This window comes from Balearica regulorum, chromosome 18, assembly GCF_011004875.1.
Source record: "Balearica regulorum gibbericeps isolate bBalReg1 chromosome 18, bBalReg1.pri, whole genome shotgun sequence".
Taxonomy (NCBI): Eukaryota; Metazoa; Chordata; class Aves; order Gruiformes; family Gruidae; genus Balearica; species Balearica regulorum.
Window position 1 is genome coordinate 10,360,157 of NC_046201.1, and position 17,458 is coordinate 10,377,614.

Consider the following 17,458-nt stretch of genomic DNA (forward strand, 5'->3'; position numbering starts at 1 on the left):
TGATCAGGCCCAGTCAGCATGCGTTTATGAAAAGCAGGTCCTGCCTGACCAACCTGATCTTCTATGACAAGCACTGACCCACTTAGTGGATGAGGGAAAGGCTGCAGATGTTGTTTACCTGGACTTAGTAAAGCCTTTGACATCATTTCCCACAGCATTCTCCTGGAGAAATTGGCTGCTCATGGCTTGGACTCTTTGCTGCATAAAAAACTGGCTGGATGGCCAGGCCCAAAGAGTTGTGGTGAACAGAGTTAAATCCAGCTGGCTGCTGGTCACAAGTGCTGTTCCCCAGGGCTCAATACTGGGGCCAGTTCTCTTTAGTATCTTTATGAATGATCTGGACGAAGGGATCAAGTGCACCCTCAGTAGGTTTGCAGATGACACCAAGGTGGGCAAGAGTGTTGATCTGCTTGAGGGTAGGAAGACTCTGCAAAGAGATCCGGATAGGCTGGATCCATGGGGCGAGGCCAACTGCGTGAGGTTCAACAAGGCTCAGTGCTGGGTCCCGCACTTGGGTCCATAACAACTCTAGGCAACACTACAGGCTTGGGGAAGAGTGGCTGGAAAGCTGCCTGGTGGAAAAGGACCTGGGGATGTTGGTTGACAGTCGGCTGAATATGAGCGAGCAGTGTGCCCAGGTGGCCAAGGCGGCCAACAGCATCCTGGCTCGTATCAGAACTAGTGTGGCCAGCAGGACTAGAGCAGTGATCGTCCCCCTGTGCTCGCACTGGTGAGGCCGCACCTCGAGTTCTGTGTTGTTTTGGGCCCCTCGCTACAAGAAGGACATTGAGGTGCTGGAGCATGTCCAGAGAAGGGCAACGAAGTGGTGAAGGTCTGCAGCAGAAGTCTAATGAGGAGCGGCTGAGGGAACTGGGGTTGTTTAGCCTGGAGAAAAGGAGGCTGAGGGGAGACCTGAATGCTCTCTTCAGCTACCTGATAGGAGGTTGTAGCCAGGTGGGGTTGGTCTCTTCTCCCAAGTAACAAGTGACAGGACAAGAGGAAATGGCCTCAAGCCATGCCAGGGAAGGTTTAGATCAGATGTCAGGAAAAAATTCTTCACTGAAAAGATTGTCCAGCACTGGAACAGGCTGCCCAGGGAAGTGGTGGAGACACCATCCCTGGAAATATTTAAGAGATGGGTAGATGTGGCACTTAGGGACATCGTTTAGTGGTGGACTTGGCAGTGCTAGGTTAACGGTTGGACTTGATGATCTTAAAAGGTCTTTTCCAACCTAAAAGGTTCTATGATTAAATGAGTTTCAGAACTCCTCTTTGAAGGTAAATGAGTAAGCCCCAGCATTTTGGTAAGTAGCTTCAGTACAAATAAGTACCAGGCCTCAGAAGCCCTCATTGAAAATCTGCCGTCCTGGGATAAACAAGATCTAAGGGCTCAACATTTATAATACGCTAGTGCACAACCAATCTCAATTTGATGCAAATTAAGTAAAAGCTTTGGATCCTGTCAAGATGCTTACACAACCAGTCCTTTGCATAAAGCTTAAGAACAGTCAAAAAGAGCAATATGTTTGCACAATTTCTATTTTAAATTCAACTTCTCTTGTGTCTGCAGCTCCACAAAGTATGATTGGGTCAATAGTAGTTATTACCACAACAAAGTATCTAAACATGAGGAGGAGGGGATCTTGATTTTCAAATGTTTTACGCTTCAGACATAGTTTTAAAAATGAAATATGCTGAAAGTCTCCATTACAATCAGACGTTCATGAATATCAAACTCTAGTAATAACAATCATTTGATAGGGTTATTGGCATGTGGAGGCCATATTAAACACAGATTTAATTACAAAGTGGCATAAGTTTGGGATGTTTCTCATTTGGGATATTTGATTAAATGTAGAACAGACTTAAATTGACATTGTGACTTTGAAAATGCACTGCGGTTTTTCAGAAATACCAAATCAAAAAGAATCTTTAAGGAAGCTGCCTAATAAAAAGCAAAGACACAGCTGAATTCCAGCAGATCTGGGTGATATACATAGAAAGGCCCAATTAGTGAAAACCACCCTAAGCATAATACTCTCATTGTCAAACAAAGAATATTCATATTCTTCAGTGCAGAAAAAGAAAAGGCATCATATTTTCTCCTCTTAAACATATTCCACTATCACCACTTCAGAAGAAAACCTTCACACAACTCCTGCTCTAGTCTTCTACCCTCCATACCAAAAGATTATTGAAATAGTATAACTAACTTCTAAAACCCTCTAATGACAATTTCCCAAAGTCATAAAAATATATATTTTTGTAAATATCTATACTGGATAGCCTTAATTTAGAGTTACATTTTCCATAGGCTAGAGAAAAATGTTAAAGACTTGTCATTTGTTTATGGTGTGCAGTATATAGGAACTGATTATAAAGTACTAAAGTTCTAATGACCAGAATCGTTAGACTAGTTGATGAAAATATTTCCCTGGACATTTTTTTCTCCTACAGCAAAAATAAATTGATTTTGGACAATCAACAATTGTAGGTACTCACCTTAGGAATATAATCTCATTTTCCCCTTGGTGCATACCAAAGATGGACCAGAGCCTCCTCAGATATACTTAGCTCACTCAGTGGAGCAAATTCGTATTAACAGGGTTAAGCAAACAAATTTGATCTATTCATCTATCCTTCAAGACATGCCAGCATCCAATTCATTTCTCTTTAATAGCTGTTATATGAATTAATGCTTATATTAAAGCTAAACTCTATAGGCACTGCTTGCTAGGACATGCCTGGGCAACACACACTGATCTGTCTTAAACATGCTGAGTAAGGGAGACACAAGGAGAGCTGATGCAAATTAACTAAGGCGAAACAAAGATTACTTAAGTTTTATCCCGATGAAGATTTTAATCAAGTTCATGTCCAAAATAAAAGCATTTATTGCCAAGTTATATGGAACAAATGGAAGACAGAACAGTAAATGGGAGATTGGTAAAAGCTGGACTTCAGTAGAAGACACAGAATGAGAGAAGATCACCAACAACCATTAACTTGTTGCACACAGGAAGGATGGAATTTAAAAGGAGCGTCTTTTCTTTTACACCAAACAGAGGTAATATTTCAACATTATGTAGTTTTGTTTAATCACAGTTCAGCAAAGCTTCACATATGCTTACTGTGTTTTCACACATGCAAAATTACATACAAGATACTACTTACCTTTTTTGCAGTCCAGACTAAAACACTGTCTAACTTTAGTAGAGAAAAGGTAACAAAATCCCTCAGGAATAAACGCTCAGACTTACAGAACAATGTTGTTGACCACTTCCTTAAAACAGTAGATGAGGAATGGCAAAGCCGCTCTGTAGGCAAATTTGCACCTTTTCACTCCTAAATGAAGTCCTTGTCCATTGCATCATACTATTTCAATTAAACAAGAGCTATTCTAAAGCTCCTGAGAGTAAGTCTTTTACAGGCAGATACAGCCTCAGCCTGCCCATGTTCCAGACTGACCAGCAACTGTAAAGCTGCTGTGAGAGCAGATGATAAGCTCTGCTAATACTGTTGTAAGGCAGGAAATATTAGCTAGAGTTCAGCACTGCTCTAATCACAGTTGCAGAGTTTTCAGACAGAGCAAGCTTCTGTCTGCTACCCCTCCCACTACAAAAATATACTCTTAATATAGCACATATTTTTTCACTGTGTAACATACTGTGATCCAAATATGCCGAATAGTTCATGAACACATTTAGACTTCAGGTCACTTCTTAATGAGTTTACTCAAGACTTGTAACTCCACTAGAACAGCAAAACATCTAATAAACTGTTCCTTTGCATGGTTTCCAGGTTAAAAAAAAAAAAAAAAAAAAGTACTGGTGCAATTGTATGAAAATGCATACAAGTTTTAGAGCTTCTGAATTCCAACCAGTACTATGTAACAAAAGACTATTTTAGGAACAAATCTATGTATAGGAGACATACACTATCTCAATTCCGCCAGCTCTAGCCATACAAACAAGGCTACCTTGTTCATTAGATAGAATAAATCCATGCCTAGGTGCAATGTAATTACTGGACTGCATAATAACAATTTTGACTCCCAACAGAACATACACAAGAGGAAGCACAGCATGTAGCCTGAAAGGTAACTACTCTAACGTTAGACTAATAAGAACATACAGTGAACGAAAGGCTTTAAGGTCTTTCAGAGGTGGCCAAACTTCATTGGCATGTGGAATCTAAAATCACTACACACCGAGGACTGCCAATATTCCCAAACTGCTACTGTTGACTACCAATGTATAAGGTGGCCTCCCTCTTTATTTTTCTTCCCATTTTTATTTTTTATCCCATGTTCCCTTCTATCATGAAGCAGCCTGGCCTGGCACAAGACAGATAAACCAATCTTTTCTGCCCTTTTTCCAGACTTGTGATAATAAGCAGGAACAAAAAACCCACACTAATGTGATATATTATGGCACAGCTGCTCAGTAAAAGGTTACACTGAAAAGTTTCTGCTGTACAAGCCAGTGTTCTAGTGAGTGATACTGCACTGGAATTCTATCCCAGGAGTTTCTACACGCGCAGCTGCACACCTGAGATGAGATGGAAACAGTTCTCTGGATGTTTTCCACTAGTTGACTACACAATGTCTTAACTACTCAGCAAAACAAATCACTTAGAACATGCTATTTACATACAGTGCTCTTTTTGTATACAAAACAATCAGTGCACACTCTGACTTAAAGAACTGCTCTAATATGCAAGACAGCATATGAAAGAAAAAATTGCTCCAGACTACCTAGAATTACCTCCCTCCGAGAACAAGAGCTAGATCTAAAATATGGAACTCACTGACAGATGATATAAGAATGTCTATCAATCTTTTTGCACTCAGAACAAAACAAAGCTCAGTATTTGTTAAATCGGTCCCACAGAACTGGATTGACTCATGTAAAAACCCTGTCCCTTGCCAATGCAAAAACAGTTGAAACATTGTCAATCTTTAGCTATTTTGAAAAAGAATCAGATCTCATTATCATGACAGCCAGGTAAACACTCTGCTGATCTTAAAAGTTCTGTTCAACACTAATTCTACTTCATGTACCACTAAAACTACTCATTTTAATTACACCTGTAAGAGAGGATCTACTCATTTTACTGTATACTCTTTCTGTTGCTACTAAGAAATCTTTACCTGCAATTTCAGATACTGATTTTTAAATAAATTTGGGGGTTGGACTAGATGACCTCTAAAGGTCCCTTCCAAACCAAACTATTCTATGACTCTATGAATAAGGTGGAAGCTAAAAGGACTGATGTAATCAAAAATCAATGGAATCGGAGCATTTTAGTCACAAAAGAGAAAGTTAAATTATTCAAACTGGTGCTCAGGAAGCAATAGGTACAGAAAATGAGGGAGGGGAAGAAAACCCAGTCTTTCTAACATGTAATAGAAATGTGTAACAGGTCTAGGCAAGTAGAATGGCACATGGTACAGTAACAATACAAAAACCTTATCTATTAGACTATAACTTTCAAAATCAAGAAATGTATGTGTCCAGATCAAAAAAAGTGGTGGGGGGAAGTCTTAATTTCTGAGTTTAGTTAATTTGTGAGCCACAGTGGGGGTGGGGGAAGAGACATACAATGCCTTTGGCCCAGAGTTGTGCCTTACAGAAAGGATGGAGCTCAGCTATCTCATTCATTTGTCCGTATCTCCAATTCATTTGCTGATTGCACAATATTTGTTTACAGCTTTCCCAGAGGCAGATGAACAGGTCTGTGAACTAGTAGTGCCATGCCTTGTTCAAGCTCACTCAATCCAATCACCTATCTTAGAGTCACATTAACCATCAAAGATACGCAGAATTTAGTCAGATGGTTAACACATTCAGATAATGCATCAGGTTAAAATGGCCTCAGGCATTGCAGCTCTTGATCTAAATCCAAACTACAGAATATGCCAAAAATTTGCTTTAGAGATACAAAACAGTGAGAATTTCTCATTGAAGAAATGCAAATGGTTATATTCAATGTTCTCTCACATGCCTAAGTATCCTACATGTTTGAGAAAGAGGCTGGTAATTTTACAACAAAAAGGTGTTCATTCTGACACTGGTTCAGACTGACCTCTTATTCAGCCAGTGAAAACAAAAGGAAATAATCTTCTTTATTTCCACTGCCCACATTTTCATTCCAGCTGTTGGGAAGATGTGGGAAGCAGTGAGAAAGAGCTTAGCCATTTTATAAGCAATTCTGCAGAGAGAGAGAGAGATAAATTTGAAGCCACATGCTGTTCATGTGCACAGGCATATTACAGGGGCACATATATACTCAAATTAAACAGTGGTGAGAGGAAGAATAAAGTAACACCATGCCCAGCAGACAACATGGTGTCCAAAAATGCTCAGTATGAATACTGACTTTCAGATGAGAAAGTCAGTGGGTTTTGAGCATGAATACTACATTTCATTTTAGCACCCTTCTTTTTTCCTTCCAGAATCTGTAATCCTTCGGAAAAAGAAAAACTGGAAGAGTATTCCAAGTGCTGCGCTATTCTTGAAAGCCTCCATACTGGCACAGTGGCTTGGCAAAGCACAGCCAGCTACCTGTGCATCTCAGGAATGAAGCACATTTCAGAGAAGCTCTTTAATGCCACTCGAGCTCTCCAAGAGTGTACACAAACCACATCCAGCGATTTCACCTCAGCATGCCCTTAGCAGGTCCTGATGCAAGCACCAGGCAACAAGACAACCTGGGAGCAGATATCACTAGCAATCTCATCTCTCCTTGAAAGAAAAAGCTTTGGGACTTCTTAAAGGATACTACTCTGCTCAAATAAAATAACAGAATAAATGTGGGACATAGGTGTGAAAGACTGCAGTGGGGGGGGGTGGTTTGGGAAATAATGTTGAAACTGCACATTTCCTGGGCTACTCCAAACTCAGAAGCCTTGTTCAACAGACCACTGGTACGTACACAAAGTTGGATCTCCTCCAGAAGAATACAAGTGTAAGTAAAATAAGATATGAAGGCCTGATTTTTTTCAGAATTAAGGGAAATATGATCTTGAATCTTCCCACTCATTAGCTGCCAACAAAACACACATGATTTGTGGCTGGTAAATAAGCAATGCCTGGCTTACTCTGGATAAATGGGATAGACACTGCTTCTGGGGATAAACAAAAACTAGAGCGAGAAATTTTAGTAACAGTCATTCATTCTCTAGTAACAAAGTCATTCCTTATCTGACTGGAGCATAAGCAATTCGAAGGCATGCTTGTATGCAGCATAACACAAGTGCACATGTGCACTGGGCAATCAGTGCCAAAAGGTCAGTAGCTATTATATTATCAATAGACAGAACAATGTCCCTAAGCTTTCAAACTGCTAAAAGTAGGTATTTATAGTGAGCTAGCAAAGCTTAAGAACTTGTAGTATAAATATGCAAAGTATCAAAAACTTGTGTCTTCTGAGAGTGTCCTATTTATAAAATCCTTGTCAACAGGACTTGGAGATAATGTAAAATATTCACCAGAGGACAGGATAACACAGGTCCTAGAAAGCTACATTTAATAAAATCACAATGTATTAGTAATTTGTCTTTTGAGATCCAAAATCCTCTATTCTAAATGTTACTTATGACAGAACAGTTCCATTGTACAAGATTTGTTTTAAAAAGTCTTCTAAATAAGAACAGTCTAAGAGAGTAGAAATTAATTTGCTCTTGCTCTTTAAAGTCTACAATACAGGAAATGAGACTGACAAAGCTAAGGGCTGCTGCAGTGCTACCCCAGCCATATTCCACTACCTGAACCTGGGGGCAAGCCTCTCGCTTTTTCAGAATTAGAGACACCAGTTTCTTTGAAAAACTGCTGGTTGGGGAGTCATTCTAAAGGCATCTGATATCTTTGGTTCCACTGTTTAGTAACCAGGCTTCAAGTCAGGGTAAGGCAATCTGCATTTAAGAATAACATGAAAGAGGAAGACCATCAGGGATTAGTTAGGATCTGGGAGAAGATTCTTCTTCATGGAGAAAGTTGGACACTTTTCTTACTTGTATTATCTATACTAGTAACAACAGTAGACTGAAGCCTCCAATATTAGAGCCCACTGGGAATATTAGTCTTCAAATCTGATTCTCAGTAGCAACCAGCAAGTTTAGGATTAGGAATAGAATTTCTGAAAGTACACTGAGACTACATAAAGTAAAAAATCCAGGTCAGAAGAAGTTGCAAAACAGTGGAAAGCCCAAGTCTGCAAATTAGAATTTCAGGAACAAACCAAAAAAGCTCACTGCTTCACAGGCATTTCTCAAGCTTCTGCTTCCCCCCTGCCCTCCACCTACTCTGACTTGTACTGACTGAAGCTAGGGTCAGAACTTCAAATACAGAACAGAACTTTATTCAAACATCCCCAACCATCTTCCAAGGCCAGAAAATTCAATGGTACCATTATTCTGAGGACAGAAGAGAGATCATTCTTTTAAGAACAGCATTCCACCCTGACATTGGTCAGTAGATTTGTGGCCAGAAGGTCAACTTTTCTTTTCCAAAGTAACTCGAGTTGTGTCAGAACTACTGGAGGGCTCTGGACCAAACTGATCTATTTGCTCATCGGGAACAGCTGGATATGTTCCCACTTCTCCTTACAGGCCTTTGAATTAGAGTTCTGTAAAATACTGTATTATCCCAGAAGGTATACTTTACATAGGCATTACAAACATTTTCCATACCTGTAAAATGGAAAAACATGCTCCATTCAATTCAAGCAGAGATTAATTTTTACCTTCATAGGGTTCAAGAAAAAAGAATGAAAAAGAAAAGAAAAAGAAGAAAACCAAGGTCATTGCCCAAAAACCTGCGAGGAAACCTGCCGATTCAGTAGAAAGTTGAGACAAAGTGATGGCAAGAGACAGGCTCCAGCCAGACGTACTATCTCTATGCCATATGTGAAGCACACACACACCCCCTTCCCATTTTCCTTAAGGTTTAAAATGCCAGGCCTTTCTCTCCATTCATTTCTGAGAATTTTTACACTTTCCTAAATTGAAGATTTTAGGTACTAATGTCAGATAACTGAAAGGTGGAAATCCTTATTTCCCATGCTAAATCAGACTGACTTTGGCTAGTTTTATTTAGTAAAGCACAAAGCTCAAGTTAAGCTCTGCAAATAGGCCAGTAGTACCACACTAAAACAGGACCCCAAGTCTAGATTAGTTTAGAGCATGGGAAGAACAAGTTTGTGTTGCTTGGAATATATCACGAAGACATACCCTTCCTCTACCCAGGCACACTCATTATTACTTATTTGATTGTCATTAAAGAGTTTATACTGAATGTTGTTAGGCACTACAGTGTAACAGAATAGAAACAAAGCAGTTGAAGTGTTTTCTAAATAGGCTACAAACTGTTTAGCTGAAATTAGTCTAATTAAAAAAAAATCTTAATATACAGATATAGAAGTCATACAAGCAAGAAATATGATAGCTCTTAACATTAGTTTCCATAAAACAAGCTTACCAGATCAACTTGCCTCTCCGGTTTTTTGGCATTTTACTACAGAATTACATTAACTGATTGATATCAGAACAAAAACAACTTTTGATGTATCATTTTATTACGTTCATAATGTGAATTAGGTTAACTGCTACTCAGGTACTACTAAAACTATAATTTGATAAATTACATTGTAAGGATTATCAGATTTCATAACAGACCTAACGCAGGTGGTGTGATGAGCAGGTACACATCCCACCAGTAAGCAGCAGGTTGTTTGGCAGACATTTCTCAGCTGAAACAACCGCAATAAGCTCTACTTTGAAGCAAGTATGTTTCAGAGGAAAAGTTCAAAAGGTGTTTAACTCCCAGAGAGTGATAATACTAAACCTGTCTATTTGTTCAGAGACCTGCAGGAAATACCTTCTTGACAGATCAAGTCAATTGACCTTTCCTTCCCAGAAACCTCTTGCACACTGAAATAAATCTCACAAGAGCAAATGTCAGACGAGTGAAAACAATAAGCCTATTTTTGCTGAACATTGCTAATAGGAATACAAACTCAGTTTTCAAGTTTATGAAGAAGTATCTATGTCAATAACATGACAAATAAAGTAACTGGCATAACAAATTGTTTATATTTATTATCTTCCAGTAAGTAGAACATATACCAAACTCTCTCTAAAGGATACTGGCCCTAATCACAGAAATTTATTGAAAATTAAAATCATATAGATTATAAAACAACTATCTCACAGAATGTTTTTGAGAGTTTATTTCACAAGAATAAAGAATGGCATTCTAATAATGTTTTCTTTTGCAGGCAGACATGGGGAGAAACATCAATTTAACTGTAGGCCAGTTTATTAATGATAGCAACCCATACATTCCTTACAGTTTATAGTTTCTTAAATATTAAAAACAGATAAACCATAGCTGTAGCTAATCCTTTGCAGCTTTTCACACTACATAGTAAGGCCACGTGAAAAAAGGCATTTTCCTTTACATTACATACATTAGTGAAATCTGTATACTTATTTGAAAAAGAGTATCACTGTCATAATGAGATTTGGTGTACGGAACAGAGAAAATAAACAGAAGAAAAGAAGTTCAATCAAAGCTACTATTGAGTGTAAGGATTAAAAATAAAGGAAAAGAATAGACTGGTCACTGCTTTGCCTCCACCAGCCCTACTGTGAAATGTTCATACCCTCTTAAAGATGTATCCGGTACTCTGTAAAAGAAAAACATACAAATACACACAAGAAAAAAGTACTTACACTGTTTGGGCGTTGAATGGCAGCTTCATGCTGCAGTCTAACTCGCTGTGGCATCATCACATCATCCTGGAATAAATAGCACACTGTGACTGAACATAAAAAGGGTCACAGTACTGTACTCAGACACACGATAGAATATGCTGTTACATTAACATCATTTTATTGGCTTGCAGTCAGAAATACAAATGGAACAAATATTAAAAGATCTTACACTTTTAGTGGATTAAACTTAATCCTGTTCAAATTGAAAGTGATCAAAACTGCTATGTGACAACTATGTTGTGATCTCAACATGTATCTTTATGGACACCCACACATTTTACATTTCTAAAGAAATTCACCACCTCGTTAACAACAAACTCTACCAGCAGTACTGATAGTATGTGTGGACAAGGAACTAACCTTGATTAAAAGCATGAGATTTGAGACATTCCAGCAATAGGAGGAAGTGTTCTTTGTAGTCTGGCTATACCTTGTTTCACTGATAAGGAAAAGCCTTCAGTCTCTAGATCTACCAACGTGTCATATTTCACGAGCACAAAAACTAGTATTTGTGAAACGATAAATTCTAAGGAAAAAAAAGAAAAAAAACCCCACACTCATTTGAAATGCATCAACATTGACACTGGCTTCAAAACACACTACTTCGATTTAAATTTGATGTTAATACTGCTTTCACCTGTAGCATAAAGGTCTATTTTGTTTACATACAAAAAGCCAGGTTGCCTTGTAAAGAGTTAGTAACCTTGCTATCCTTCCTTGAGCAGATAATTTTGAAAGTATATAATTTTGAAAGGAATATCTCCTATTATTTCCTGTTCAAAATTATATCCTTTCTAGACTATGGTTTTATAGTCTATTAAAATGGTGCCACATTTCTCCCCTTTTAAAGGGTCAGTTCAGTCTTTCTTAGATGTTGTTTAAAGCTAACACAACTTATTTCTCCTCAGACTATTTTCAAATGGCCCTACCTTATCAGGCAAACATAATTCAAAGGAGCCCTGAATTCCTGTTCTACATCCATTCTTTTAACAGTTACTCACATTAAAATCATTCCAAGGAGATTCCTACCAAAGCCAAAAAAACAAGTATTAGATTTCCATCAGCTTTCACTTTAAAACGTTCAGTCAAATCAATGGCAACAAAAATATATTAGTAGCTAAATATCTATAGCTTGGAGGGTTGAATGACCTTGATATAAAGGTGACACTATAGTTCTATCAAAAACAACCCACGGATGAAAAAAGTTTTAGAAGTAGATCCAACTATTTAATACAATTCAAGGTTAAATATAAAACAAAGGAATAATAAAACTGACCCTTATCACATGCAAGTTTATAAAAGATGGAAGGAATACATTGCCAAAAGCATTTTTCTGTATTTTGTATTTATGATGTATCTAGTAATAAGCATAAAAGATGTTACTGATTTTCAAAGCCAATAGAGTGAAAAAAACCCTTCTGATTCCTCAACCTCTACACATCAGTTCAAACCTACAATGATATTGTTTACCATCAAATCCACGTTATCAATAAGGCAGCAGAATTCAGGTATTGTATCAAGCAAATATTCCAAAAAAACTTTTACCCTATTCCCATAAGAAGAACCATAATCATATTTCTTTAATCTGAATATAGAGCTGATTTTTTAAAATTAAGACCTGGTTTTCATATAAACAACAGGAGATATATTTTAACTGAGCTTTGTCTACTCCTTTAAGAATTTCTTAGATGTCTTGTTAAATCCCTAAAAAATGAGAAGGCAAAAGAAATCTATCAAAACGCAAGGAATTTCAATGCTTCGAACAACGTTACTATTATCTCTTACATTATACAACATATGCTCTTGTGGTAAACAATTCCACTGTTTATAATCTTGCACAACAGAGATAAATTTAACAGAACTCATACATTCACAAAGATGAAAAATAATCTACCTGATTTAAAAAGGTTAAATCAGCGTAGAACTATCCAAACCAAATTCAAATATGCTATTCACCAAACAGGTCAATGGTATGTTTTTACAAGCAGAGAACTTGACAGGAAAGGTCTAGTTCTCCCTAACAAAACACTATGTCAGTTTGATGTTATTGGCAAAACTAACAAGCCTACAGATCTGGGTCTTAGGCTATCATCAAGATCATCAGTATGCTGTAAAATCCAGCTAAAGAGGGGGCACTACAACCACAAAAACTTCAAAATGCCTTTTTTTTTTTTTAGACATCTGTTGTCTAATGCTGATAAACTCTATGAACTCTTATCCTGAATGACCTTCAAAAAAAATCTTTTTAAAAATAATTTTCTCTTTTTTTTCTTTTTAATTAACAGTTTTACACATATGATCTGTGATACTTTCCAGGTTCATGGAAAGAGAAAGAAAAGGAAAAAAAACCCACCATAGTAGTTTAAGACATAACTGCAAATAAAATAATATAGCAATTAGGTGATGAGGAAGAAAGCACAAAATACAAGGCACATCCCAGAGAAAACTGAGTCACATCAGTCATTTAGCTTTTTAGACTCAGGCTGGGCAACTACAAAAGAAACCTTACTGCAAAATCCAACTTCAACACTTGACAGATTCTTTACTATTGATGACTGGGCAGGTAACCGCAAAGTGGAAAACAGAATATGTTTGTACAGAAATAATCTTAAGTAATGTGGTTGCATTCTAGACCAGTTTTTAAAATCCAAATTAAATTCTAATGAGTAAAATCAAAAAGATTGTACCACAAAATAAGAGCACTTGAAAAGATTTTCTACTTCATAGGCCATGGATAGGAGTGAGATGCCCAGCCACACACTGTACTGGCAAGTTTATGGAGTTTAAGCAACTATACTATTAGACAACTAAGATGTTTAGATATTTCATCCAGTTGTACATTAAGTAATCACAAATTTTCTATCAAAACTGTTGTGATACTGAATTCAGCAACTGTGTTGCCAGACTTTGGTTTCTACAGTCAACAGAGTTTGGTCGTCTTTTTGGGTCTGAAATTGAGAACAAAACCTCAGTAATTAGACAAACACTTTCCAAATTATTTTTCACTTGTCATGTCAGACAAAAAAAAAAAAAAGTACATATCTGAATGTAGCTGCTATATCAAAAAGGGAAGTATATTTAGTTTGGTTTTGTCTCCTAGGTGCGAGCAGGGAAGATAACAAGGCTAGCAGTGAATTACATTGAATATATAATTTTGAAAAACAGAAGTTTAACGTAAGTTTCCACTGAAATTCAATTTTCCCCCTGAACATGGAAGTCTCTAATGCTTGTCTCCTAGCAGATATAAGGCAGACAGGATGAAGAGAAATTTCCCCCACTGAAGGAACTGACAAAAGAACAGATTTAAAATAAATGCTAGATAAACGTATGCCTTCACTAAGCATATAGTTGCAATAGGATAGCTAAATAAAAAAGAATCTGTAAGTAAAAGTATTTTCATGTGACCTCACTCACCAAACATTGTAAAAAGATTAAGAAAAGTCTCAAGTAATAGCTGGGTTTAGTGTCATCTAAATATGTATATACATACAATGCAAACAAGGCCAAAGAAACAGGTAAGCAGCAAGAAATAAAACAACATAAATAGAAACCTACTTTAGGCACTCAAAATAACCCAGAATTTATAGGAATTTTGTTCATTACAAACATGCTTCCTGTTCTCCAGCAGCCATTCTGAGTAGGAAAACAATTTGCTGAAAGATGGGAGAATGAAAAGGACTTTATTTCACATGAAAAGCCAGCAGGGATTTCTAAACAAGCCCAGATGTGTTTCTGCCAGTGGGGGTTCGTGATCTCCAATCACCTTTCAGTCCGACAGGCATTCTGCCTGCTTGTGTTCCTACCAAATATACCCCTTCTGCAGAAAGCTGGCTTGCTCCTGTCAAGATCCACACCGCTTACAGATGCTGCCAAATCAGAAAAGCTAGTTATACAACTATCAGCTGGGTTGTTTTCCTTCCAACCAGAGGCACCATTCTTTATTCAAACACACAAATTTATACTGAGCTAATTGTTTTGTTTTACTTTACTCATATGTTTAGTTGAAGAATAGGAAAACTAAATCAATAGACTGAGCTTAAGAATATTATTCAAAGCTGTTATTGTTTCAGTATGTGTTTCTTAAATTCAAATGACAAGCATTCACTGGCCTCTTCAGCCAGGCTGTCTGGACCACACTGAACTCCACAGTGATAACTTGATGATTTTCCCTTAAAAGTGAGGGGTTTTGCACTTCAGAAAGCAAAACAGAACACACAACTCAATGTACAATACACATCTACTTTTTAAAACCAAGGACAAGTTCACATAAAACAACACACTAATTATAGCTCAGTATTGAAATGCTTTCTTAAGCTCACATTACAGACTTAGCAAAACATGCTTTTCCAAATTCCTTGGTATTTGGCTGCTAAAAAAAAAGAAAAAAAAGAGAGAGTTGATACTCCATCCTCACAATAATAGCACCTTCTTTCCATTGCAGCTATTACACATAAAATACAACCTGTAGCAACACCAGGAGGAATGTCTGACTCACTGAGAAACAATATGGCATCTCCAAATTCTTTCAATCCATCAAATGGTCATTCATTTACCCTGCACCTGCTCAGACTATAGTGAAAAATTTTTCTTTGCTATTGTTCAGTTCAGCTCCTTGAACCAGGGAAGTAAAAGGCCTTGGACCTCCAAAAACTGGCCTGTCAACATCACTACCAAAGCAAATACACCAATCCTAGGCAATTTTCCAGAAAGCAGGTTTTTAGAGAGCCCCACACTATCTAACACATTGGAATCATGCACTCTGCTGGCCACACACAGGTCTCCTGGGCAGAACATGCCCTAACGATCTGTCAGTACTTGCAAGATCATAGGAAAAAATACTATTTTCCTGTTTCTACTTCTGAATTAAATTGAGAAAGAACGGGACAACAAAGAAAACACTTCGAAGTTTGAGAAGCTGACTTTATTGAGCACCTTTCTTTTTTTGAGCATGGCAACAAAGAGGTCTACATGAGAGGATATACCTTATGCACCTGAATGACTAACACTTTCCATCAATGTAAGAGTTTATTTCAGTTTTTAAATCAAATTTTCAAGGAATAGTATGTTAAAACAACAACAAAAAGCAAATACATGAAATCTGATCACTGGTTCATTTCCTAAGCTATACAGGTGTTCATTTGAAAGAGAGGAAGAGTATTTCACAAATTTATTAGTGCCTGTAGAGTAATACACAATGGCAACCAACAAGAAATCCATCTTTCCCAAACCAGCAAATTATGGAGACTGTAAAAAACACGCAGCTATACTTGTAACTGAAAGCTAGCTTGAAGGCTGGAGTACCTGAAACACCTACCAACCTGGCCAGCTAAGGTCCAATCACCTTCTCCCAAGCCATTTATGAATAACCCCTCAATGAAGTGGTTTTGAACTTGAAACTCAAGAAAAGCATGCAATTTCACAGCAATTAAGAATTAGCATTCCCAACTTAAATCATATAAGCAAATCTCACAAACAGAAAGGCACAGGTCAGCAGCTGCCAATTCAAACACGGGAAAGCCAATTCCGGTGGTCCACCCCCACTTTTGGTGGCTAAAACTTAACTGTTTCCCTATGTCATTTTCAACTATTAGCGAGCAGTGACACGGTAGCAACACGGTTTAGAGTCACATTTTTGAACTGGCTAAGAATCTCAGAAATAGCGATACATTGCCAACAGAACCTTTCAAAAGACTAAAAACAATTATGTCAAGGACTCAAGTGAGTATGACTGAGTTTGAAATACTGCAGGTCAAAAAAGGACACATTTTATATTTCTTCTTTAACAGTCGGGAACCCTCCAACAACACACTGATTAAACCTGAAATAATGGGAAACTACACAGACTACCAGGATGAAATGAAAGCATGTTCCTTTTTAAAGAAATACAGTTGTATACAAGTATAGGCATGTCTAAGTGAATGTCAATGAAAATAGCAGTTCAAAGCAGAAAATGGAATTTTTAGTGTAAGTTCTGTTGTGCTGCAACTGGCTAAATGTTTACAACAAAGATAGTAACCACCCCACAGAACTGATAAACTCTGGTTACAATAAAATGTAACTGGTAGATAAAGTTATAACTGCAGACAAGTTGAAGAGTAAAGCTAATAATGAAATCTATTTGCATAATTAGTTCATTCTATTGTCATTGTGACCAAGATTTTCTGAGGTTATAAATGCTAAATATGAACAATTTGTTAAGTATCTTCTATTTTTCTACTTGTTTTCCTGGTGGGAAAAATGTCTCAGTAGCTTAGAGGTGAAATCTGTAACAACAAGCACAGCAAAAAAACCTCCGTAATAGCTATTAGTCAAACAGCTGCCACTTCATACTAGAATAGGCTGATCAAATTCTGACAGTTCTGAGCTCTGTAACCTTTTTTTCCACATTTCTTCCCAATTTGTTGTCCTCACAAATCTGTGTTGAGAGACATAACACAAGCAGCTTGACTCCAGCTGGAATGGCAAGCAAAACAGTCTCTCTGGAGCCAGTATTTCCAAAGATGCTCCCAAATACGCTCACACATTCGCTTCACTCAAAGAAGTGAAATTAATGTACAAGGAGTCACTATGTATTTCTTCACCTACACAAAATGTATACAAACTAATGACCCAGCCCCATTTCTCTCCACATCCACCTATAGCAAACCTGAAATTATGGCTGCACTTCTGAAGGTCAGTTCC

General features: G+C 37.5%; 1 protein-coding gene across 10 annotated transcripts in view; it reads right to left on the reverse strand.

The window, feature by feature from the left end:
• The window catches only part of QTGAL (queuosine-tRNA galactosyltransferase), a 133,453-nt gene that overhangs the window by 103,619 nt on the left and 12,376 nt on the right, over positions 1–17,458 (reverse strand). For 6 of the 10 annotated variants that reach the window (XR_012838274.1, XR_012838275.1, XM_075770716.1 and 3 more), the window contains exon 5: positions 10,736–10,801. The exons of 1 other annotated variant lie outside the window; for it this stretch is intronic. Coding sequence is in view for 6 of the 9 variants with exons in the window: in XM_075770716.1 (XP_075626831.1) it covers positions 10,736–10,801 (66 nt within the window). In the remaining 3 variants the exon portion in view is untranslated. Of the gene's footprint in view, positions 1–3,174; positions 3,300–10,735; positions 10,802–17,458 lie in introns of those variants that run through there. 3 more of the 10 variants (XM_075770722.1, XM_075770719.1, XM_075770724.1) reach the window with 2 other exon arrangements.